Source organism: Heloderma suspectum, chromosome 5 (genome assembly GCF_057233095.1).
Source record: "Heloderma suspectum isolate Gila_16-S chromosome 5, 16-S_ref, whole genome shotgun sequence".
NCBI classification, from domain to species: domain Eukaryota; kingdom Metazoa; phylum Chordata; class Lepidosauria; order Squamata; family Helodermatidae; genus Heloderma; species Heloderma suspectum.
In genome coordinates, this window is record NC_139462.1 from 198,544,476 (window position 1) to 198,568,834 (window position 24,359).

Here is a 24,359-nt window from a genome sequence, read left to right on the forward strand (position 1 = left end):
GAGTCCCTCCTCTGTCTTCCTTTCCTAGGGAAAGTCAATCCAGAAAGTTATTTCCCAGTTTTGTGCAGACACTTTCCTGTTTAGATTAATAGAACTCCATAAATGCTCTAGAAATGTTGCCCAAGGGGCATATCACAGTTTTTATTAGATTGCATTATGTAATGCATTCTCCCTTGCCTCATGTTAATAGAAGGAAATTTAATCAAGCCTTGTTAATAATTTAATTCTAATAGGTATTTTGATGAAAAGAACATTACGAATTTAAATTTAGGAGCCTGATGTGAAGCTCTTCTATAAAATATGCATCAATTAGATATAGATATATCTTTCAAAAATATGCACTGATTCACTAGAGTATAAGATGGAGTCTTACTGTGGTTTAGGACCATTTGTAGTGCATTTGTTGTTTAGACAACTGTAGTCACATACACTGATTTTTTTTTAAAAAAATCAAATTTTGTAAGCAGCAGCATCTTTGGGGTCAGGCTGTAAGGAAGTAAGCCACAGGCAGTGGGGAAGGGTTTTGCCCTCCTCACCCACCAGCCCCTTTTGCTCCGAAAAATGGACTACCACTCCTTGCTTTTCACATGATTGGGGCATATCTGGGGTTAAACACACAGAACTGCTTCTGTTGTGTAGTTTGAACCTCAGGGACAAACTAGACATGATAGCTGCTGTCCACACGTCTGCCCTGTTTAACTACAAAATGGGTGTCTCTTTAAAAAAGGGTGTCTCTTCCTCTCCCCCTGGAGGAATCCAAGGAGGCTCTGCAGGCCAGATGTGGAACTCCCTAGGCTGGATTAGGCCTCTGGGCCAGAGGTTCCCCAACCATGCTTTAAATGAAAAGGACTTCACAGATGAGGGGAGCAAAATGGCCTGCCTTACGGCATTGCACTCTGTTACTTACAAGCCTTCCCCAACCTGGTGCCCTTCAGATGTGTTCCCACAATCCCCAGGCAGCATTGGCTGGGAATGGTGGGAAAGGCAGCTTTAAGCAGTTTTCTGCCCTCCCAGCTCTGATGTCAGAAAGGAGACAAGGTAGGATAAAATAACATGACTGCTCCATGATTTCTTGTTCAGCCCTCAAATACCAGAGGCACTCAGGCAGCTTCTAAACCAGGGCTGTTGAACCTCTTTCCGCTCAAGGGCTGAACTCCATTTTGGAGAAGCTCTTGGGGGCCACACTCCAGTAGGGCACAAGGCTGAAGGCAAAAGGGGCAAGGCCAAAGAGGCAGGCCCCCAAATACCAGCATATTTTAGCTTAAAACTCTTACTGCCAGGAACTGAACCCTAGGAGAGGCATTTTAACCTTTTAGAATGGGGGGAAACTGCAGAAAAGCCAGGAAACCAGCAAATAGGGGAAAGGGGGTGGGGCCATCTGGGAAAAAATACTAGGCTGGATTGGGAGGCCAGGAAGGCTGGATTCTCAGATTCTGCACCTCTGGTCTGAACTGTTTCTCCACCACTTAAATAAATCCTTTTGACAACATTACCTAGAACACAGTCTATTGCACAGAACAGTAAATGGGGTGGTAAAACTGAGAACAATTCCACTCCAGACTATCAGTGAGGGGAAGGGGTCACATGGTTGAATTTATCATTGTTTGTAGATCAGTCAAATGGTGCGGTCATATAGTACCAAGATACTAAGACAGAGAGTTTCTGCTGTTTCAGCCGGCGTTAACAAAACCAAAAGTGCTTTTACAAACGTTAGCAACTAAACAAGCAAGGGGTCTACAAACATCACTGACAGCTATCATACTGAGATTGTGCTTTGTTCTCTATAGTGGACGTTCTGGGTTTCGGGATTTTTGTCTATGTAAAAAGGCAGATTACAAGAATCTAAAATCACACACACACACACGTCACTATGTTAAAAACAGACAAACCCAAGACCGCCATCCTTAAGTGCAAAATACTTCGGAATTATCATCTCACACTTTAATGCTTGCAAGTTGACATTTGATCAAATCTAATATCAAACCGTGGAGGCGCATCAACATTCGCTTCTCTGAAAAAAAAAGCAAGAAAGGATGTCATTACTAGTCATTTGCAAGCAAACTGTGCAACATACACAAAATAAGCTGCAGTTGGCATTTATCTGCCTTTCCATTAACGGGGTGGGGGTGGTGGTGCTAAAAAGGCCAAATGAATAAATGAGTTGACATCAGCTCATTACTGAAAGAAAAAATAGCTGTCACTTCAGTTTTGTCTCAATTTAAAATCCATTATTGCTTCTCTGATGTTTAGTATTTAATCAAATATAATTTAATTTCATCCATTTTGGCCACCTTAATTTAAATGGCCTCTCTCTCTCTCTCTCTCTCTCTCTCTCTCTCTCTCTCTCCCCTCTTCCTTCCTTTTTTAAAAAGGGAAAATGCTCCACTTTTCCTTACAGGGCTGCTCTACACTTTTCACAGCAGACTCAATAACTGAAATAACATCAGTTCTGGGCTGGAATTTGCCATTCCAAACATATGGAGCGTTGATGACATGCTCAGATCTTTACAGTCCTGTGATCCAAGGAACCCTGTCTGGGCCAGAGCTATTAGATGCATGTACTGTGGGTGTTTGGGTTTTGTTGTTGTTTTTGAAGAAGATGTGGGCACGTCATCCACAATTTATGTCTTTGCTGGCCACCACAGGGAACAGGTACGGGATTGGATGGACCATGGATGTGATCCAACAAAGTTCTTACTTACTTACTTACTTAAGTGTACATCCAGGAAAATTCCCCTGTATCACTCTTGTCTGTAAGACTGGTTTACCTGCAGCAACCGTGACTGTCATGTAAAGCATGGCGCCACCCTTGCTTAATGAAGTGCTAAATATTCAAATAAAGTAGGGGTCAGCAACCTTTGGTCTGATGACGGCCTGTGGCCCTTGGCCTAATTTCAAAAGCAAGAAATCTGTTCACACCGCTGGCAAGAGTAATCTGTCCCTTCCCTGGCAACCCACTGGTTAGGGAGGAAGAGGAAGAGAGCCTATGTACAGTAGTTGCTGGGGAACATGGGCAGAAGGATGCTGTTGCATTCATGTCCTGCTTGTGGGTTTCCTGTGGGCAGCTGGTTGGCCACTGTGTGAACACAATGCTAGACTGGATGGACCAGCACAGCTTTTCTTACGATCGGGGGGGTGGGGTGGCAGAAAGCGGGAGAGAAAAGGGATATCTCCATTAAATTTTGACTAGGCCCCACCCATCATCAGCTTCGGCTCCCAATGGATTACCCCTCAGGGAATATGGCCCTCAAAAGAAGCAAAGGTTCTCCACCCCTGAAATAAAGAAACATACCTTGGCCTATGTTAGACATTTGCCAAACTGCAGTTTGAGGATACCTCTTCCATGGAGCTGGAGAATCTGGTTATACTCTTTGGGCATTGCATGGAAGCCAGGCTTAGGCAGCTGGTTGTCATAGTAGTGGTGGCTGATTGGAGCACCTGCTATGCTTTTGGAGAAAGGCCAGAAGCCATAAAGCTTTACATTCTCACACAGTTCCATAGCAGCGCTAGTGATCATGAAGCCAGAAGACAACCGGTAGGCTTTGACACCCTTAGTCCTCCAGAACTGGGCGAGACTTTTGAGGTATTTGGGATAGAAAAATAGGGCCTTCTGCTTGGCGCTGAACTCTCTGAGTGTGTGGTGTACTTTGAAGGAAGCTGCTGTGTTACTCCTGAAGGAAAAGGCTGGTAACAGAAGGAAAGCTTCTCCGTAGCTTGCAATGTTTTCCAGGAAGGCGGCCTTCTTTTCATTCAGTTTGTTATACCTGTAAACATGCAACGGCTTATGAAAATTCTTAATGAGTACAGATAGTCTACATGTGGTCAAGTGGTGTCTAATGTTCAGCCTGACAAATCTCTGCAGCTGAGGTAACAGCTCATACAACAAGGGGTGTTAATACTCTTTCAGCCCAAGCCCAAATTTAATATCAGGAAAGCTCTTGGGAGCCGCATTCTGGTGGGGCTGAAGGTAAAAAGGCAGGGCTGAAACACCAAACATACCACCCTATTTTAGCTTACAGCTCTTACTGCCAGTATCTATGTCTTTGATTGTCAGAACTGACTCCTGAACCTGAAACCCTTGCCTTATGCTGGCAAGCAATGCCAGCCCCACACCTCTAGGGCAAGCAAATGGCATAGATTTAAAATATCAATGAATGAAAAGTTAAGTCAATATATTTTAGAAATATGAGGCAACGCCTAATTCAGGAATCTCCTACTGAGGTAGGAAAACATTTTCAAATGGGCAGAACTGGCACGCAACTGGACATCTAGAGAACTGCTTCACACAGCTACTTCATTTGGTAAGCATTCAGGAAGTACGCACACGCAAGCTTTTGGAAGGCAATGACCAGGCAACCTGCACTCCATAAGAAGCCAGTTGCCCCCCTTCCGCTTGCTTGCCATAGGTTTAGTCAATGCATCTGGCATAAAACTACCTGCAGTACTGAGTCACGACAGTAACTTGAACTCAGTTACAGGTAACTTGAACTCAAGTTACAACTTGGACTGTGTCCAGTTCTGGGCACCACACTTTAAGAAGGATGTAGACAAACTGGAGAGGGTTCAGAGGAGGGCAACGAAGAGGATCAGGGGACTGGAAACAAAGCCCTATGAGGAGAGACTGAAAGAACTGGGCATGTTTAGCCTCGAGAAGACTGAGGGGAGATGTGATAGCGCTCTTCAAGGACTTGAAAGGTTGTCACAGAGAGGAAGGCCAGGATCTCTTCTCGATCATCCCAGAGTGCAGGACACGGAATCATGGGCTCAAGTACAGGAAGCCAGATTCCGGCTGAACATCAGGGAAAACGTCCTGACTGTTAGAGCAATACGACAATGGAACCAATGAGCTAGGGAGGTGGTGGGCTCTCCCACACTGGAGGCATTCAAGACGAGGCTGGACAGCCATCTGTCAGGGGTGCTCTGACTTGGATTCCTGCATTGAGCAGGGGGTTGGACTCGATGGCCTTGTGGGCCCCTTCCAACCCTTCTACTCTATGATTCTATGATTCAGGTTTAACATGAAGCAAAACTTTGAGTAGCACCGAGAGACCTCAGATGCCTGAAGCAAGAGCCCAACTCTATTGTTTAGACCAGCCTCCTGCAATCTGGTGCCCTCCAGATGAACTACAATGTCCACACTGGCTGGGGAAGATGGGAATTGTAATCCAACACATCTGGAGGGCCACAGTTTGGGGGAAGGCAGGTAAGCAACGGAGTGCAATGCAGTACGGTGGGGAGTTTTTCTCCCCTCCTCTGCGCACTCCTTTTGATTTAACCTGGACCACAGAGGTTACCTGTCTTCCCTGTAGGGCACTATGTTGGGAGAGGCTGGTTTAGGGGGTGGCTGTAGTTCTCATACAGTATCCTTGCCTTGTTGGTGAGAACTTGTGGGAGGAAACAGCAAAAGGCGGTTGCATTCACTTCACCAAACCTTCAGCTCTTTCCCAAAGAACAAATAGCTTAACGGCATTTCCATTTGCATTCGCCTGGCCTTTAAGAGGGAGCGTGGGACCACTAATGAAGCAATTGGAATTCAGTAGCCATGGTGGTGACACTCCAATACATTTCTAAAATGGAGACTTGAGCAATTAAACACAAGTCACAAACAACAATGCAGTCATACTCACTTCTGTGCTATAATGCTTGGGTTGACGGTCACAAGGTTTGTTTTATTGCCAACATCTTGACTGATGCTTCCCATGGTTGGGGGAAGGTTACACCTGTAATTTTACAAGAGCTGTTTAGGAACCGTTCCAAACATTCTGTTGTTATAAGGCTCAGATTTCTCTCAGGCAATACGACATATGTCCCTTTAGTCTGGTCTCTAAGGCTGCAATCCTAAGCATGCTTACTTGGAAGTAAACCCCGTTGACCACGGTGGAATGTACCTTTGAATGAATATGCACAGATTTGTGATGCAGATATCTGGCACACACCCATTAAGCCACAAAATTAAACTGCATAATTAATTTATAGAATTCGTGGCCACAATGGTGATTGTGGTGATGGCCACAGGTTTAAATAGATTTTAGAGAAGATTAGACAAATGCACATATCCATTAACAGCTATTAGCTTTAATAGAGGGCCACCTGACCATGGGGGGTTTCCATGGGGCAGAGGTGCCTCTCTTCCCACAGAGAAAAACTCCATGGGTGGAGCGGGGCTGTGTCTGCCCCAGAGGCCCCAGTCATGCACAAAAGTGCTCAGTGGGCCTAACTACACCATTGGCAGTGTTCCTACCAGTGGAGGCTGGTGGCTCCGATTTCAGTGGGGCTGTGAATCGATTCTGAGTTTTAGTCACAACCAGCCAGAACTCTAAAGAAGCTACCCAAGGTGCGGAACCCTGTCACCAACCTAGGTTCAGCACCTTGGATAGCTCTTTGAGTTCTGGCTGGCTCTGACTGAAACCCAGAATAGATTCACAGCCCCACCAAAATCAGAGCCACCAGCCTTCATGGGTTCCTACTGTTGGCAGGCCCCGAAACAGAGCATTTTGGGTTGGGGAGGGATGGAGGTTTGTTCACCCTTCATTCACTCGAGAGGCCCCACAACTGGGCCCATGCTCTATGCCAGCCTAATTTCTTCCCCATTAGAACCGGGAACAGCTATGTGGGACAAGGAGCAAGGAACAACTAGGGCAGGGAACAACTATGTGGGACGGGAAAAGGAAAGACCACCCCTACACCCCCTGCCCTGGTTGGCCCAACCCAAGAGGAATTTGGAAGTGGTGGAGGATCTGCCACTCCACCCATCCCCAACAGGGCTGGTGTCAAGGGTAGGCACAGTCCGGCACTTGCCAAAGGCACACATCCCAGCAGAGGCCCACATCCCAGCCCCCTGGCGTTGCTCTTCCTCCTCACCATTGCAACCTGCTTGTTCACCTGCCCCTTGCTTTGGCCCAGACAACAGGGGTGGGGAGAAGGAGGAGGTGTAGATGCCACTGCCTGCTTGTTCACTGGCTCCCTGCCTGTCAAACAAGCCAGCAGTAGCAACGATGAGAAAAAGGATGATGAGCAATGGCAGCTGGTGACAATGGTGGTAAGAAGGGAGACTCACTGAGGAGGGGACCCATTGATGGTGTCTTGCCCAAGAGCCCTCTCAAGCCTGGAGCAAGCCACTGCCCCCTAACCCCACTAGAAAGGAATCATCCAGGCTCAGAGGCAGTAAATAGGGGGCAAAGAGCTGGAGAAAGCTGTTGCAACCATGTCCTGGTTGTGGGCTTTCTAGAAGCATCTAGGAGATCAGGGTAGGAAAGAGGATGCTGGTCTCTATTTGCCCTTTTGTCTGATCTCTTACATTCTTAATTTGTGACCCTACTTTATATAGAAGCCATCTAGTCCAATCCCCTTCTTGATCCAGAGCTACAGCATCCCCAACACATGGCTGTCCAGCCTCTGCTTGAAGACCTCCAGTGAGGGAGAGTCCACCACCTTTATGTAATGGGTTCCATCATCCAACTGGTCTTACCATCAAGAATTTTCTCCTAATGTTCATCCAAAACCTACCCTCTTGTAACTTAAGCCCATTAGATCCAGGCTTTCCTAGAACAATTCTTTGTCCTTCCACAAGTCAATATTAAGTCCACTTGGCACACGAGGAAACTAACATTGTGCTTAAGTGTAGCTTCATGAAAGTGGCACTTTCCAGGTAACAACTCTATCGGTGGCCTGGGGCAAAGAGGGGGTAGGGCTCCTATTCCTTTATTAATTGGGAGAGAGGTGTAGGCTGACCAAATATAAGGGAGGTGATGGGGCTCCTTGTATCTTTAATAAGTTGCAGAAGAGGGAGTTTTGACAGGTGCACTTTTGTCATGTGAGAGCCAATCCGGTGTAATGGTTAGAGTGTTGGGCTGGGCCTCTGGAGACCCAGGTTCTAGTCCCCACTCAGCCATGAAGCTCACTGGGTGACTTTGGACCAGTCACTGACTCTCAGCCTAACTTACCTCACAGGGTTGTTATGAGGATAAAATGGAGATGAGAAAGATCATGTACACTACCTCGGGCTTCTTGGAGGAAAGGTTGGAACAAACAAACAAACAAACAAACAAACAAATGCAGGGTGGGAAAACATACACATGCCAAAATTCTCTCCAATGCAAAACTATTTAAAAAAAACCCCAGTATCAGGCTCAATAGTTACACATGTTTCTGTGACCCTCTAACAGTCTTGCTCAGTATGTGGATGAACAGAATGATCCCATACATAAAGAGAGGGTTCTGAATCTATTGATTGCTGTTAGGATTTTGGTTGCCAGAAACTGGAGGAGTAATGTAATACCCCAGTTGAAAGAATGGTTGTGTAAAGTTTGGAAAGTTAAAGAGATGACTAAGCTAACTAAGTATGTACATTTAAGAGTTGGTAGACAAAAGACCCTTCAGCAAAGGAGATTGTTACCTTGTCGTGGTGCTGGAGCTTGAGCACCTCAATGACGTCATGAGCTAAACCGTGAAGGGACACCCAAGACGGTCATGGCAGAGAGGTCAGACTAAATACGATCCCCGGGGAAGGAAACGGCAACCCACCCCAGTATTCTTGCCATGAAAACTAAATGGATCAGTGCAACCAGAGATATGTAGGTATATCATCGGAAGATGGGACTCCCAGGTTGGAAGATGGTCAAAATGCTACTGAGGAGGAACAGAGGATAAGTTCAACTAGCCCCAGATGTGACAACACAGCTAGCTCAAGCCGAAAGGACAGCTAGCAGCCGATGGTGCTGGTGGTGAACGACGAATCCGATGTTCTAAAGATCAACACGCCATAGGAACCTGGAATGTAAGATCTATGAGCCAGGGCAAATTGGATGTGGTTATTGGGGAGATGTCAAGATTAAATATAGACATTTTGGGTGTCAGTGAACTGAAATGGACTGGAATGGGCCACTTCACATCAAATGACCACCAGATCTACTACTGTGGACAAGAGGACCACAGAAGAAATGGAGTAGCCTTCATAATTAATAATAAAGTGGCTAAAGCAGTGCTTGGATACAATCCAAAAAATGACAGAATGATCTCAGTTCGAATTCAGTGTAAGCCATTTAACATCACAGTGATCCAAATATACGCCCCAACCACAGATGCTGAAGAAGCAGAAGTAGATCAGTTCTATGAGGATCTGCAGCACCTACTGGATAGTATGCCAAAAAAAGATGTTATTTTCATTACAGGAGACTGGAATGTGAAGGTGGGTAGTCAAACGACACCTGGAATTACAGGCAAGCATGGTCTGGGAGAACAAAATGAAGCAGGACATAGGCTAATAGAATTTTGCCAAGACAACTCACTGTGCATAACAAACACTCTCTTCCAACAACCTAAGAGACGACTTTATACATGGACTTCACCAGATGGTCGACACCGAAATCAGATTGACTACATCCTTTGCAGCCAAAGGTGGCGGACATCTATGCAGTCGGTAAAAACAAGACCTGGAGCTGATTGTAGTTCAGATCACGAACTTCTTATTGCACAATTTAGAATCAGACTAAAGAGAATAGGGAAGACCCAGAGATCAGTTAGATATAAGCTCACTAATATGCTTCATGAATATGCAGTGGAGGTGAAGAATAGATTTAAGGGACTAGATTTAGTAGATAGGGTCCCGGAAGAACTATGGACAGAAGTTTGCAACATTGTTCAGGAGGCAGCAACAAAAAACGTCCCAAAGAAAAAGAAAACCAAGAAGGCAAGATGGCTGTCTGCTGAGACACTGGAAGCAGCCCAAGAAAGAAGGAAAGCAAAAGGCAACAGTGATAGGGGGAGATATGCCCAATTAAATGCAAAATTCAAGAGGTTAGCCAGAAGAGATAAGGAATTATTTTTAAACAAGCAATGCACGGAAGCAGAAGAAGATAATAGAATAGGAAGGACAAGAGACCTCTTCCAGAAAATTAGAAACATTGGAGGTAAATTCCAGGCAAAAATGGGTATGATCAAAAACAAAGATGCAAGGACCTAACAGAAGCACAAGAGATCAAGAAAAGATGGCAAGAATATACAGAAGATCTGTATAGGAAGGATAATCATATCGGTGATAGATTTGACGGTGTGGTCAGTGAGCTAGAGCCACACATCCTGAAGAGTGAGGTTGAATGGGCCTTAAGAAGCATTGCTAATAACAAGGCAGCAGGAGATGATGGTATGTATCCCAGTTGAACTGTTTAAAATCTTGCAAGATGATGCTGTCAAGGTGATGCATGCCAAATGCCAGCAAATTTGGAAGACACAAGAATGGCCAACAGATTGGAAAAGATCAACTTATATCCCCATACCAAAAAAGGGAAGCACCAAAGAATGTTCAAACTATCGAACAGTGGCACTTATTTCACATGCCAATAAGGTAATGCTCAAGATCTTGCAAGGTAGACTCCAGCAATTCATGGAACGAGAATTGCCAGCTGTACAAGTTGGGTTTAGAAAAGGCAGAGGAACTAGAGACCAAATTGCCAATATCCGCTGGATAATGGAGAAAGCCAGGGAGTTTCAGAAAAACATCTATTTCTGTTTTATTGACTATTCTAAAGCCTTTGACTGTGTGGATCATAACAAATTGTGGCAAGTTCTTGGGGGTATGGGGATACCAAGTCATCTTGTCTGCCTCCTGAGGAATCTGTATAACGACCAAGTAGCAACGGTAAGAACAGACCAGGGAACAACGGACTGGTTTAAGATTGCGAAAGGAGTATGGCAGGGTTGTATACTCTCACCCTACCTATTCAACCTGTACGCAGAACACATCATGTGACGTGCTGGGCTTGATGAAGCCAAGGCTGGAGTTAAAATCGCTGGAAGAAACATTAACAATCTCCGATAAGCAGATGATACCACTTTGATGGCTGAAAGCGAGGAAGAGCTGAGGAACCCTATGACGAAGGTGAAAGAAGAAAGTGCAAAAGCTGGGTTGCAGTTAAACCTCAAAAAAACCAAGATTATGGCAACCAGCTTGATTGATCACTGGCAAATAGAGGGAGAAAACGTGGAGGCAGTGACAGACTTTGTCTTTCTAGGCACAAAGATTACTGCAGACGCTGACTGCAGCCAGGAAATCAGAAGACGTTTACTTCTTGGGAGGAGAGCAATGACAAATCTTGATAAAATAGTGAACAGCAGAGACATCACACTGACAACAAAGGTCCGCATAGTTCAAGCAATGGTATTCCCCGTAGTAACCTATGGCTGTGAGAGCTGGACCATAAGGAAGGCTGAGCGAAGGAAGATAGATGCTTTTGAACTGTGGTGCTGGAGGAAAATTCTGAGAGTGCCTTGGACTGCAAGAAGAACCAGTCCATACTCCAGGAAATAAAGCCAGACTGCTCACTGGAGGGAATGATATTCAAGGCCAAACTGAAGTACTTTGGCCACATCATGAGAAGACAGGATACCCTGGAGAAGATGCTGATGCTAGGGAAAGTGGAAGGCAAAAGGAAGAGGGGCCGACCAAGGGCAAGATGGATGGATGATATTCTGGAGGTGACAGACTCGACCTTGGGGGAGCTGGGGGTGACGACCGACAGGAAGCTCTGGCATGGGCTGGTCCATGAAGTCACGAAGAGTCGGAAGCGACTGACCAAATAAACAATAACAAAAGACAAAAGACCGCCTGTTTTTCCAAGGTCTGGAACCCTTTTATTGTTTTTATGAGGATTAGATACAACTGGGATATTGATATGTTTTTCCTTGTTATAGTCTGATCAAGAGGTGAAGTTTACCAATTTTTGACAAACTGTTTAATTGTTCTGCTTTTTCACATGTTTAATAACATACTAACTACCTATTTAGAATGATGCTTTGCAGGAATGTTAAATAACGTGGATGCTTGGGTTTTTTTTAAAAAATGAATGTTTATAGTATGTATTATGTTTCCTTATAAATATTATAGTAATAAAAATTTATGAACACAAAAGCAATATCAGGCTCAGGGGGCCCAATTTTCATCAGAACTGTAGTGCACAGGGAGGGGAGATCTAACCCTTTCCTCCCCCATCATGGTCCTAAGCCTATAAGCCTCGGAAGTACAGCTCCCACTGGCCCTAAGAACTCAGATATGTCATATAATAGTTGGCTCTTTTAAACATCCTTGTGCAAACCACATGCATATTTTGGAACATATTTCTGTCCTTTAAAGTGTCTAGAACATCTGCACTTGAGTAGAAACCAATGGTGTAGTGGAACCAGGGCTCACAGGAACACAGCACCAGGACTTTATGAGTAGCAGGGACACTGGTGTCATGAGCCACCTACCCTCAGGCTTTCCTGTCCTTTCTGAGCTTGGCTGCAATTCTCACAGCAGCTTGGGGAAAATGAATTTTTCCAGCAACAATATACTGTTTCCTGTTGTAATTCAAAGTATTTTGGGAGGTGGCTTGATCTTGAGTGGGCTATTCAGACCCAATGGCTTTACAAAAGACCTGCTCCTGGTGGAGATGAAAACTTCTAGAACTGGTTTGTTGATATGGATCAACACAGCTGCCTGCAATTTTGGACTGTCCTTGGGGGTGAGGCTGTGAGGACTGTCATGACAAACACCTGCACTCCAAAATGTACCACTACGACACACTGGAGGAAACCATGCACTTTCGATAACATGTTCAAAAAGAGAAATGGATGAACCCACCCGCAGACACAGCAGGCTGGTAATGAAGTACCCTCTACTTGCACATTATGACTTATAGCACAGATAGTGAGTTGCGTACTTCCTTATATTTTTGACAACACAGTTTAAAATCTCTCACCTAAATACAAAGTCCGATTTATCGATTTCTGCTCCACAACTGGAGCTCTTTAGAATCCCCCCATTTCCAACCACTGCACAGTGCTTGAAGGGATAATGAAGAGGTTGTGACTGAAAACAAAAACAATGGAGAGAGGTTCATTGTTGAATGGCGGAATTTAAGTAAAATCATATTTCTGGACATTTGCTAATAGAAATGCATTCCTTGTAATTTTTATTTGTGTATTTCTAAAAATATATAAACTTCTATTTAAATTGTAGGTGAGAGAGCATTGCATACATATACCAGCTGCTGAATGTGGATGATTTTTTCCTGATTTCCCAGTATCACCATGAGTAGAATCCCATGGGCTAAATCATGAGTGAATAGCGTTGCCCAGTGCTCCTCCTTTACTCCTTGCCTTCTCTTACCCTTTAGATCAAATTTAGGATCGTACATCAGGGAATTCAGATCTGCCTCATAGTATGTCTATGAACCCAGACGTGAAGCTGGTTGGTTCATCTTGCCCAATCAATACTTTCTACACAGGCTGCCCACATTGAAGCCCACATCTGATCAGACTGCAGCAGAGAGAAGGAAAGCAGGGTCTCTCCATCAGCTCTGCAGAGAAGTCAGCTCCATCATGCTCCTCCCTCCATCAACTGTTACCTGGAAGCAGCCATTCTATCAGGTTGCAGTATGGGAGAACAGGGAAGCAGGGCTATCCTTGGCTCTGCAAAGAAGCCAGGTCTATCAAGAGCAGCAGGTTAACATTTTGTTTTTTAAAAAATTGCTGGCTCCAGAAAGAGGAAAAGTGGGATTTGAATTTATGGCCAAAGGGATCATGACAGTAAGGGCCATGGGTTCATTTAAATGAAAATCTGACAAGGGGATTAAAGGATACAGACAGACCAATGTATTGTATTGTATTTAGGGATGGCAGAGAAATCTCCAATGGAACCAAATAAGTTCAGGTTTTCATGAATCCAACCCATGGATTGCACAGTAGACCAGCTTTCCCCTTGTCAGGCAGATTCTGTGGACATGCGGACTGGTTTAACTTTCCTGAATTTTGCACAAATTTTGCACAAATTTGTAGAAAAATACAAAGTTGTAGAAAAATGCACATAATTAAAAAAAAACCCAGCCAAAAACATGCATTTCCTCCCTAGGCTAAAGTGTGAAAATGTGCATTTCAGGGAATTTGTGCATTTTTGCATGTGCAAAATTGCAGTTGCACAACTTCAGAAACAGAAAAAAAAATCCAATTCAAACTATGGGTGGATGGTGGAATGAAATGCACCTGACAATCCATGAAAAACAGATGGAATGAATTTTACACAATCTGTATATCTCTTATTGAATTGTATTGCATTGTACTGTACTATACTGCATTGTATTCTATTGTATTCTTTTAAATAGTTGCATTGTATTTTATATTTTTAACTGCTTGAATTGTATTTTATTCTTTTACCTGTTTGTGATCCAACCAGAAAGCACGTCTTGTTGGCCGGATTATTTATTTATAAATACAAAGTTGTATTTATTTGAAATCTAATAATGATAGAATTCCCTCCCTCACTTTAACCACTGTAACTGCCATTTAGGCTCTACTTGTTGTTCCTTGATTCCAGTTGCTGCTTTGCACACACAGTGACCAGGTTCGCATGCAACAAGAAGCCACTGTGAGGTAATTTCCCTGTGGGGGGATTTTTCCTTGTGGTCCAGCTGCCATTTTGAATATTTGAGCTGCAGCAGGGGCACACTGTAGCTTGTCATGACATGCAAACCCAGTGAGGGTGGGTTGTTGGAGTGCTTGACAAGCCACCCAGAACCCTCGGGTTGTTTTAGGGTTGTGGGTGGCTTGTCAACCACCCCAACAACCTACCCTCATTGGGTTTGCATGTAACAACAAACCACAGCACACCCCCACCATGGCTCGAATATTCAAAATGGCTGCAGCAACTGCGACGAGAAGCCCCACGGTGGCTTCTTGTTCCCCCACAGTGGCTTCTTGTTATGTGTGAACCTGCCCAGTGTGTCTTAGCTCTTATCTTCACATAGCAGGCCTCCTGTTCCCATCTTTCCCTGGCAGCTCTTCTGACCCTCAAGGATCAGGTGGGTTCCTCACCCAGTTTATCAGGTGTTGAATTCCCTTCTTCATAAAGAAAACCTTTAGTTTCCTCCCTCTTTTTTTTTACTCTGCCTTTCCCAAAGGCCTTTTCTATATGCCACCCTCACAACCTTCCATCCCCTTAGCAACTGTTGCTATGAATTTCACTCTTCCCATCACTCCATTTTCCTGGCCACTGTTCCCTAGTACCAATGTCCCTCTAAATATCCTATGCCACAGGATTATGGGTCCTGTGTCAGTGCACTGAGTAAGCATCACCATTTCTAATAAGCTATGGAGGAAATTTTTTGAGGCTCAGTCTGAAAATGAGCATGGAGCTATGTTTAAGAAAGCACAAGAAAATATTGAGAGGCTCCTCTACACACATTTTTTTAAAGCTATAGATGTGCCTTTTTTAAAAAAAAGGGTAATACCTTAAATCAAGGGTAGGCAATATGGGGGGGGGGGAGTCTATGGGACACATTCCTGCCACTTCACCACTGAATTCTGTAGCTGGCACCACAATGGCAGGCACATATTGCCCACCCCTTTCTTAAATTACTTTCTATTCTGGAGTGGAATGATTGCATGAGCAGAAGGTTGCTTGCACAACTGGTCTTTGCTTCCTGTCTTCCCACTCCAGCCTCCTGTACTCCCCAGAAAATCATTTCTGAAGGGTTGGTGGACCTACTGAACATTATGGGCCATGCCATACAGGGCTGTAGGGGAAACTGAAAAACACCCAAATTCAGACAGAGTATCATGCTGGCAGAGTTCTGGTCCATGCATGGTTTATTTATTTACTGTATTTTTATCCCGCTCCTCAGCCAAAAAAGGCTCCCGGAGCAGCTTACAATCAATGAACAAAGAAGACAGCCCCTGCCCGCAGGCTTACAATCTAAAAAAAGACACGACACACAAGGAAAAGGCAACGGGGAGGGAAGAGGGAGAAAAAAGAATTAGGTAAACTGTCAGCAGGGCTGGTGGGATGGCCCTGCTCCCCCTCTCATCTCCCAAAAGAGGGGCAGTCCAACTGGAGCAGGCCCTGATGTTCCCTTTGCCTGTTCCCTTGCTCCTTCTTCTTCCTCATGGTGCCACGGATGTCAGTTAGCCCTGTGAGGGTGGGGGGAGTCCAACTGGAGCAGGCCCTGATGTTCCCTGACCCTCTCCCACTGCAGCCCCATACTAGATAGCCCAAAATGTTCAGTAGCCCTCCACCCTCTGGAAATACTCTTGGGCCTAGTACAGGGGAAAGGAAGACAAATATTGGTTGCATGAGCTGACTGTAATCCAGAATACCAAGGAATGTAAGGTATTATCCTTTTTAAGAAGTAGCACATCTCTGGTGTAAAAAATGTTAAAGGAGCTCTTCTTACCTCAGGCAGCATCTTGAATATTTCCTTGGTAATGTGGATGGTTTTTTTATTGTCTACTTCATAACTCATATTGCTTCCCAGTGGGGTATTGTTTTGAGAAGCGATGAAATTGTGAATGGCATCACAGCACGAGGCAAGCTCTGACCTGCAAAAGAAAAATAAAAGTTCAGTATAATGAGTGTTGTAGGGGTGGCAAAGGGATGTCAGATAGGAGCAGCTTCCTATTCCTGTTGTTAATATTAATAGAATGGCTTGAATCCTTCTTCAGGATGCTTCCCTGGACTGCTCTCCACACAGGTTTGGCTTGTTAAAGAAGCTTCAGGTTTTTAGCAAGGGTATGTCAATGTGGTGTGATGTATTGTGGCGCTTATTTTTATGTGTGTATTTGTAAGGGGATTAGACAAATCCATGGATCAGCTTTCACCAGCCTGGCACCCTCTAAATATGGCCATGCTTGCTGGGAATTATGGGAGTCGCAGTCCAGCCCATGTGGAGGGCACTAGAAAGCTGCCATGGATTGTACCTTTATCAATGGCTATTGCCTATGATGTTAAAATGGAACCTCCGTATTCAGCTACTGAGCACCAGTTGTTGATAGGGCAACAGCAGGAGAGTGCTATTGCCCTGCTTGAGGGTTTCTCAGAGGCAACTGATTGACCAGCCATGGGAAACAGGATGGTGGACTAGATAGTCTAAGCCAGCAGGGATCTTCGTGTGTATCTATGGTGGGTTCAGAGTTGCATGTAATGGAGAACTGCAAGCAAGATGGCTCCCTTGATGTTTGTGTTGATCCCCAACCCCTAGTCAAAAACCAAAGAATGTGGACATTAAAGATGAATCAAACTCAATATCTGTATTAAAAAAAAAATGGAAGAGAAAGCATGGGTGCTACATTCTAGAGTGATAACTTTGGGGGTGTACTGCTTCTTAAATGTTCAGTTTTGTCAAACCAAGGTGCAGGATACTGCAATGGTAGGCATGCCATTAGGAACCCTTCAACACTCCCCATTTTTATCTTTATTTTTTGGCAGACAAACAGCCTGCATTGTGTTGTAGTTTCAACAGAAGCATGCAGGAGCCAAAATCTGATTTTTCCTGTCAATTTAAAACACAACAAAAGCCTGTTCCCTAATATGTGATTACAGTAAATATGCAGAGGGGGGGGGAGAGAGAGAGACAGAGAAAGAGAGATGTAACGAACAGAACCAATGAGAGATGCCATAGGTTGGATCCAAGTTTAGTCATATTTAATGTAGATCCATTGAAATCTATAGGGCTTATGTTAGTCTCACTGATTTCAATGGGTCTGCTCTAAGTATGACCAAATCTGGATCCAAGTCATTGTTACTAAGGACATGTTTTTAAAAAGTAGAGGCAGCCTTCTAAGCACAAATGATATGTGGACCCAACATACTTGTTATGCGTGAGGCATTTATTTATATCTTTGAAAAACTTAGTTATTTTCAGCACTCAGGGAAATTCAAGCCACTGTAGCATGCAGGTCACAATAAACAAAAAGATCCCATTTACTGTTAGGAGACATTAAAAGCCTATGATATTTTTGCCTAAAATAAGAACAGATTTTCACACATATTTTATTGGTCATCTAATACTGGAATGGCAGCTCCATAATGGGGGCTCCAACTGCCATGCTTTAGACCAGCGGTGGGCAAGATGTGGCCCTCCAGATGTTTTGGCCTACAACTCCAATCAGCCCTAGCCTGCATGGCCAATGGTGACGGGTGATGGGAGTTGTAGGACAAAACATCTGGAGGGCCACAACTTGCCCACTCCTGCTTTAGACTAGTGGCCTTATATTGCAATCCCAAAAATATCTACTCAAAAGCAAGCCTCACTGAGTTCAATGGACTTGCTCCCAGGTAAGTCTGTATAGAATTGCAGCCCTACTGGAAGTTCTTCTCCTTTTAAGTGTGGTAGCGGCAGACTGCATAACATGCAACCTAGACTATGTAAATTCATTGGATTCTAGGCATTTGGTGTTATAAGATTTATCATGCAATTGTGGGGTGGAGGTAGTGCTGGCTCTCGTTTTCTGTAGGACCTTGGGCAGGACACCCTCAATGGGGACCCTTCCCTCAGTGGGTCGGCCTTCTTACCACCATTGCCACCAGCTGCTATTGCTCCTCCTCCTCCTCCTCAGCCTTGCTGCCACTTACTTGCTTGGTAAGTAAGAGAACCACTAAGCATGTAGACACCAGCATCTCCTGCTCCTCCTTCTCACCACCACCATTGTCTGGGCCAGAGCTAGAGGCAGATGAACAAGCCAGTTGCAATGGTGAAGAGGAGGAGCAGCTCCATGAGCACCTGCTAAGGGCCCACACCCCTGCGGGGCCCACTGACAAGTGCCGCTTGGAGTTGCTCCTCCTCTTCACCTTTGTACCCTGCTGGTTCATCTGCTTCTCACTCCCACTCTGGCCCAGACAGTGGTGGTGGTCAGATGGGGGAGCAGGAGATGCCACAGCCTGCTTGCTCACTGGCAATCTGCCCATCAAGCAAGCAAGTGGTAGCAAAGAGGAGCAGCAAAAGTAGCTGATGACAAAGGGGTTGAGAAGGGAGACACACTGAGAGAGGGGGCCCATTGAGGGTGTCTTGCCCAAGGGCCCTCACAAACCTGGAGCCAGCACTGCTCTACATTCCTGCTTTAAACTTGTTTTGCAATGTTTCCATTAAAAAAAAAGTGTTCTAAAGCATTCCCTTCTAGTTAGGAGAGAACACCAGTGCTGTACAGAGCAAGTTTATGCTTTTGTCAAAGATCCGAACATCAAATGAAATGCCTTTGCGATGGATAACATTAATTAACAAAGATGGTGCACATTTCCTCTTTATTAATCCCAGCATGAAAAGGAATGCTTCAATATTACCAGAAATGGTCTGGCACTAAAAAAAAAATCACAATTCATAAGAAAAGAATGGTTACTAATTAATATTATGCTTCACCTAATGTGGTAAAATGCAGCCATGCAGTACTATATTAATACCAAGTGTCAGCAAGACACAGGTAACAATGAAACTGTATTTTAAAATTATTCACTTTTCTTTCTTGAGAAATCAATAAGCTCATGTCAAAATAAACATTGAGGAGTCTCTTCAGCTACTCTGATTATACACATGTTCCTCTTTGGAGATCATATCAAACGAACAGAGATCTCAGGTGAGTGTGTCTTGGTCCAACTCCCAGCGCCCTATCCAATGGAGGCTGATGGCTCCGCTGTCAGTGGGGCAATGAATCCGCTCCAAGTTTCAGTCAGAAGCAGAGTCAGAACTCTAACGGAGCTATCCAAAGTGCTGAACCTAGTTTGGTGACAGGAATCAGCACCTTGGATAGTTCCTTTAGAGTTCTGACTGGTCCCTATACATCCTATGGCTTGGACACTGTCCGAGATGATTATTTATTTATACGAAATGTATTGACTGGTTTTCTATTAATTAAAATGCCTCAAGTGCTGTAAAATAAAATAATGCCACAAAGCAAACACTCCTATTTAAAGCGACCACGCACAACACATAAAGCCAGCGGCAGCAAGATTTTCATTAAAACAGACATAAGCTCATAACAACACCCTTATTAAACAGCAAGATTTTCACCCGATGAGGGAGAACTCAGGCCATGTGAGGAACCATCATGGCATTTTCAGTGTTTACAGTGCGGGAAACCGCATTATCTAAAGAGCAAATACATTTCCTTGTAGTCTGGCCCTATTCCCCTAGCTCTAGAAGCAAGCATCCCATTTCTGTAGACTGAGAACAACCACGTCTGTCTCTCTGGCAGCCAGATCCTATGGATTGGCTTTGGATGTTGCAGCACAAGTTGCAATTTGCACCACTCAAATGAAGTGTGATTTTGTTCTTGGCATGCAAAGTGGAGCTGCCCGATTCTGCTCTGCTGGGCCCGAGTACACCAGTTAAAAAATGTTGCAGTTTATCGTATGTCACAAAGAAAAGAAACAGGTTCTCAGGATGCAAGACTGAATTTATTATAAGAAGCCCAACACGTTTCGACCCTCCCCCCCTTATTTTAGGCCTTCTTCAGGGGGTTACTAAAGAAAAAATCTGCAGATTTTTTTCGCAAAAGATCGTCTCCTGTGTCAATCTACTGGTGAAGAAGGCCTAAAATAATAAGAAAAACACACACACGTCGAAACATGTTGGGCTCCTTATAATAAATTCAGTCTTGCATCCTAAGAACCAGTTTCTCTTCTTTGTGATGTACTTTGGATGTGCACCTCCTTCTGTTTTTGCAGTTTATAGTATGGACTTTTATTTTGAGATAAAGTTAAGATACAGACGACGAAAAGGAAGGACAAGCATAACAATTCAACAAGATCACTAATTAAGAAGGAAAATAAATTTATTGATTACAGTCCTTAGTATACCATTTGTAAGCTTGTGGGGAAGTTAGAGTTAAACAGCCAAAGGAGAAGCTCACTAACTACTTTTTTTAAAAATCTATTTTTATTTTGTTTTTACAAATAAAATAAACACTACCAACAATAAAATCAAAATCTTCAGTTTCCAAAACTACAGTTTTCTTAAAAAAAGTAGAAAGGGAGGATAGCAAAAGCAGGAAGAGAAAAAGAAAAAACAGAATTATATTAAACTTCAGTAAGAACAAACCAAATATCCAAACAGTCTTATAGCACAGAAATGGAAGCAACCAATCCATTCCATTAGCCATAAATTACTATCCAGTTAACACGTATTAATAAACATTAAAGGTTTAGCCAGCAAGGAAAAGCAACAACAATAATCCCATAGTGATATTAATAGTAATAATACTAATAAAAAGGGAGGGAAAGAAGTTTAAGAGAAAGACAAAAACAGGAACAAATCATTTGTATATTTTAAGTAGTATCATATCTAAAAATAGATTTATATGTGTATTTGAAGCTACTAACTACTGAACGAGTATGCATGGGCAAGTTATGAAGCCAGATCATAAACAGGAAAGAAATATGCCTCTGTATTTGATTGGAATGTGATGCGACATGAGCCTCAGGATCTAGAATTATTATTTTTGAGTAATAATACAGACAGAATCTATGGAGGAAACTGCACATTATGCATGTGTTTGTTTTAAAAGTCAGATGGCTGCTTGTTCAAAGAAAAAGCAGCTTTGAAAGGGGGTGATTTTGAGTGGAGAAGTGGTAGAGGAAAAGGGTATTGACTCTTTCCCTGCCTACTGCTTCCCCACTCTAAATTGCCTCCCCCAAAGCTGTTCCATCCCCCTGTCGTTGCTGTTCCAAACATGTGCATGCTATGCAAACATGTTTCTGGAACTGAGCTGGGTGGAAAGAAGCAGGTAGAGGTGATTTAGGGTGGAGAAGTGGCAGGCAGGGAAGGAGAAAAGTCCCTCTCTCCCAGCTACTTCTCTGCTTAAAATCACCCACTCCTGAAGTTAATTTTTTGAGCTGCTTTCCATACATGTGTGTGCATATAACATGTCATTCTGCCCTAAAGCTTTCCCTCATTTTATTTCAACAGTTGCTTTAGCTTAGAATCATCACGGCACAGTATTTGGGGCAGCAGCATGCACAAAAATGTAGGTTAATTAGTATGTCATGTGGTTCACTGAGCAGCTGAAGAGAACTGATTTGTGACTGTGGTCTGTGATTGACATTTTCCCCGTTTCAAACTTTTAGTTTTAAATGATGTGTCAGTGAACATTTGCTGGTGATGGATGTCATGCACTCTGTGCTTACAACTTCAAGATGCTCATTAATTAAATGCTGGCCTTCTTGAACACTACATATGGTGCCAAATAACAGACAGAAAAGTGTGACAGAACAGTCTTCAACAAAGCAAATCACTAACGTAGTGATAATAGCATTAAAAGCCCTTTACCCCCTATTAATATTTGGTGAGCACAGTAAACAGCTTTGGTTCTTATTTCCAAGACCCAAATTTTATCCTTAGGTCAGTACTGATGAACTTGTTACAAATGTGTATTTCATTGGCTGTTCTTTGTTATCCAGTGAAGATATAGTATAAATTCATCACAACCTGATTCTATCAGCCCATTTTGTTCATCAGTTTTTCTGCTATTCATGGGAACATAAACCTCACACTGATGTGCATATCTGCATGTGTCAGTGCCCAATGTCAAATGCAATGACACACTAGCAGAAAACATAGACAGAGCTGCTTTCTGGTGGTTTTTAGCAGCAACGGGCAACATAAAATGGTAGGCAGCCAAAGCTGTTTTTTGCTGCCTTCCACCTGGGTGTTCCATCCTATGCCAAGCAACGATAAGCAATGATATGCTGAAAAACCTAACAATAAATGATCAAGAGCTGACTGGCATACAGTTTATTTATCTGCACTTTCTCCTCTTTTCAACTCTGGACCAAATGGTCCGATTGCGTGGAACCAATGTGCCATCCCAGTGTGCCCTACCAGGTCCCAGGGCATGGTCTGAAGGCACATGAGGCAACCACATTGCTGAAGCTAAGCAGGTCTGGGTCTAGTTGGTGCTTGGGGGGGAGACCACCTGGGAACCACATGTAGCCACCTTGAGTTCCATGATGGAAGAAAGGTGGGATATTAATTAATTAATTATAATACCAACCTCTGCTCTCCTTGGCCTTCCAGGCAAAGATAGCCCATCTGAATATGTCTTATGGAAGGGGTGCAGAACTTCAGGGCTGGGAGCCAGATCTGGCCCGCCTGGGGCCCCCATCCTGCCCTCTAGGGTTCCCCAGAGGGCCATGCTCCCTCTACCTGGCCCCACCCCATTTATTTATTTATTTATTTATTTGATTGATTGATTGATTTCTCTTCTCCAGCCACTGATTGTGTGGTGCTTTCCCAGCTCTTGTGCAGTGTTTCCCCCCATTCAAAAAGTTGAAATGTTTCTCTGAAGGCTGACTCCCTGGCAGGGAGAGCTTTAAGCCAAGATAGTTGGTATTTGGCGTGTTTGGGCCCCACCTCTTTGCCTTTGGTTCAGCCCTTTGGCCCCACCCACCACCGGAATTCCATTCCTCTGAAATGGAATGTGGCCCCCTGGCCTACACACAGAAAACCCAACCTGCATAGGACAAAATCACAGCAGCTGACTCCCACGAATCCACTGTGCAATTCTGGCCCTAGCACCTAGGATTTTATGAGTGTTCTCGTATCTAGATGGACGCCCCTGCTTGGTTAGCTGGGGATGGCGGAGGCCAGGATGGCACACCAGTTCCATGCAATGGCCTGGATTGGCCATTTCAGGTATTGACTGACCAAGCTCTGTAGTTATGCCCTGGGAGGCCAGAAGAGTTCTGAAGTCTCTCCATCACATCCCAGGATATACCTGGCTGGAAGGCAAGCAGCAACAGTGCTATCGTATGCATCAGCGGTGCAGAACCTCAGCCCGGGGTCCCAATCCAACCCTCTAGGGGTTCCCCAGAAAGCCACCTCCTCTTCCCCTAGCCTCACCCCTTTCCCCCAGCCACCTAACATTTGGCAGTTTCCTGGCTTTTGTGCAGTTTTTTCCCCATTCTAAAAAGTTGAACCGCCACTCCAAACGCTTAGTTACAGGCAATGAGAGCATTAGGCTGAAAGATGTGGCATTTGAGTGTGTGCATGGCCCTGCCCTTTTTGTCTTCCACCCCACCCTCCACTGGAATGCGGTTCACAGGAGCTTCTCCGAAATGGCATGTGGCCCTTGGACCAGTGGAAGCTGGTGGCTTTGATTTCGGAGGGGCTGTAAATCCTAAACTCTGCATTTTAGTCAGAACTAGCCAGAATGCTAAAGGAGCTACCCAAGGTGCTGAAACCTACCTCCAAATAGGTTCAACACCTTGGATATCTCCTTCAGAGTTCTGGCTGGTTCTGACTAGGGCTGTGCACCACTTCAGCCCGAAGCCTGAACCCTGAGTTGAAGCAGGCTGCTTTGGGTCACTTTGCGACCCTTCCTAGGCGAAGTGGAGGGGGCATGAAGAGACCTGGAGCAGGTCAGGGCTCTCCAAAGTGCTCAGTGCGCTTCGGAGCTTTGGCGCCCCCGGCCCAGCCGCGCCAGCACCTCCAGGTCCTTACCTGAGCTGCCCACCTCCATCACCACTGCCTCCACCGCTGCCTTCTCCTCTTCTGCCGCCTCCACCTCCATTATCGCAGCCGCCGCCTTCTCCTCCTCCACTGCCGCCATCATTGCCACCGCCA

General features: G+C 44.4%; 1 protein-coding gene across 1 annotated transcript in view; it reads right to left on the reverse strand.

Moving 5' to 3' along the window:
• Window positions 1–1,906: 1,906 nt before the first annotated feature.
• Window positions 1,907–24,359, reverse strand: part of ST8SIA6 (ST8 alpha-N-acetyl-neuraminide alpha-2,8-sialyltransferase 6) — a 56,526-nt gene continuing 34,073 nt past the window's right edge. The window contains exons 5-9 of the mRNA XM_084860473.1: window positions 16,203–16,347; window positions 12,735–12,844; window positions 5,628–5,720; window positions 3,293–3,764; window positions 1,907–2,011 (exon numbers count right to left, since the gene is read on the reverse strand). Coding sequence (XP_084716599.1) covers window positions 3,299–3,764; window positions 5,628–5,720; window positions 12,735–12,844; window positions 16,203–16,347 — 814 coding nt within the window. The 3' untranslated portion in view covers window positions 1,907–2,011; window positions 3,293–3,298. The remainder of the gene's footprint in view (window positions 2,012–3,292; window positions 3,765–5,627; window positions 5,721–12,734; window positions 12,845–16,202; window positions 16,348–24,359) is intronic.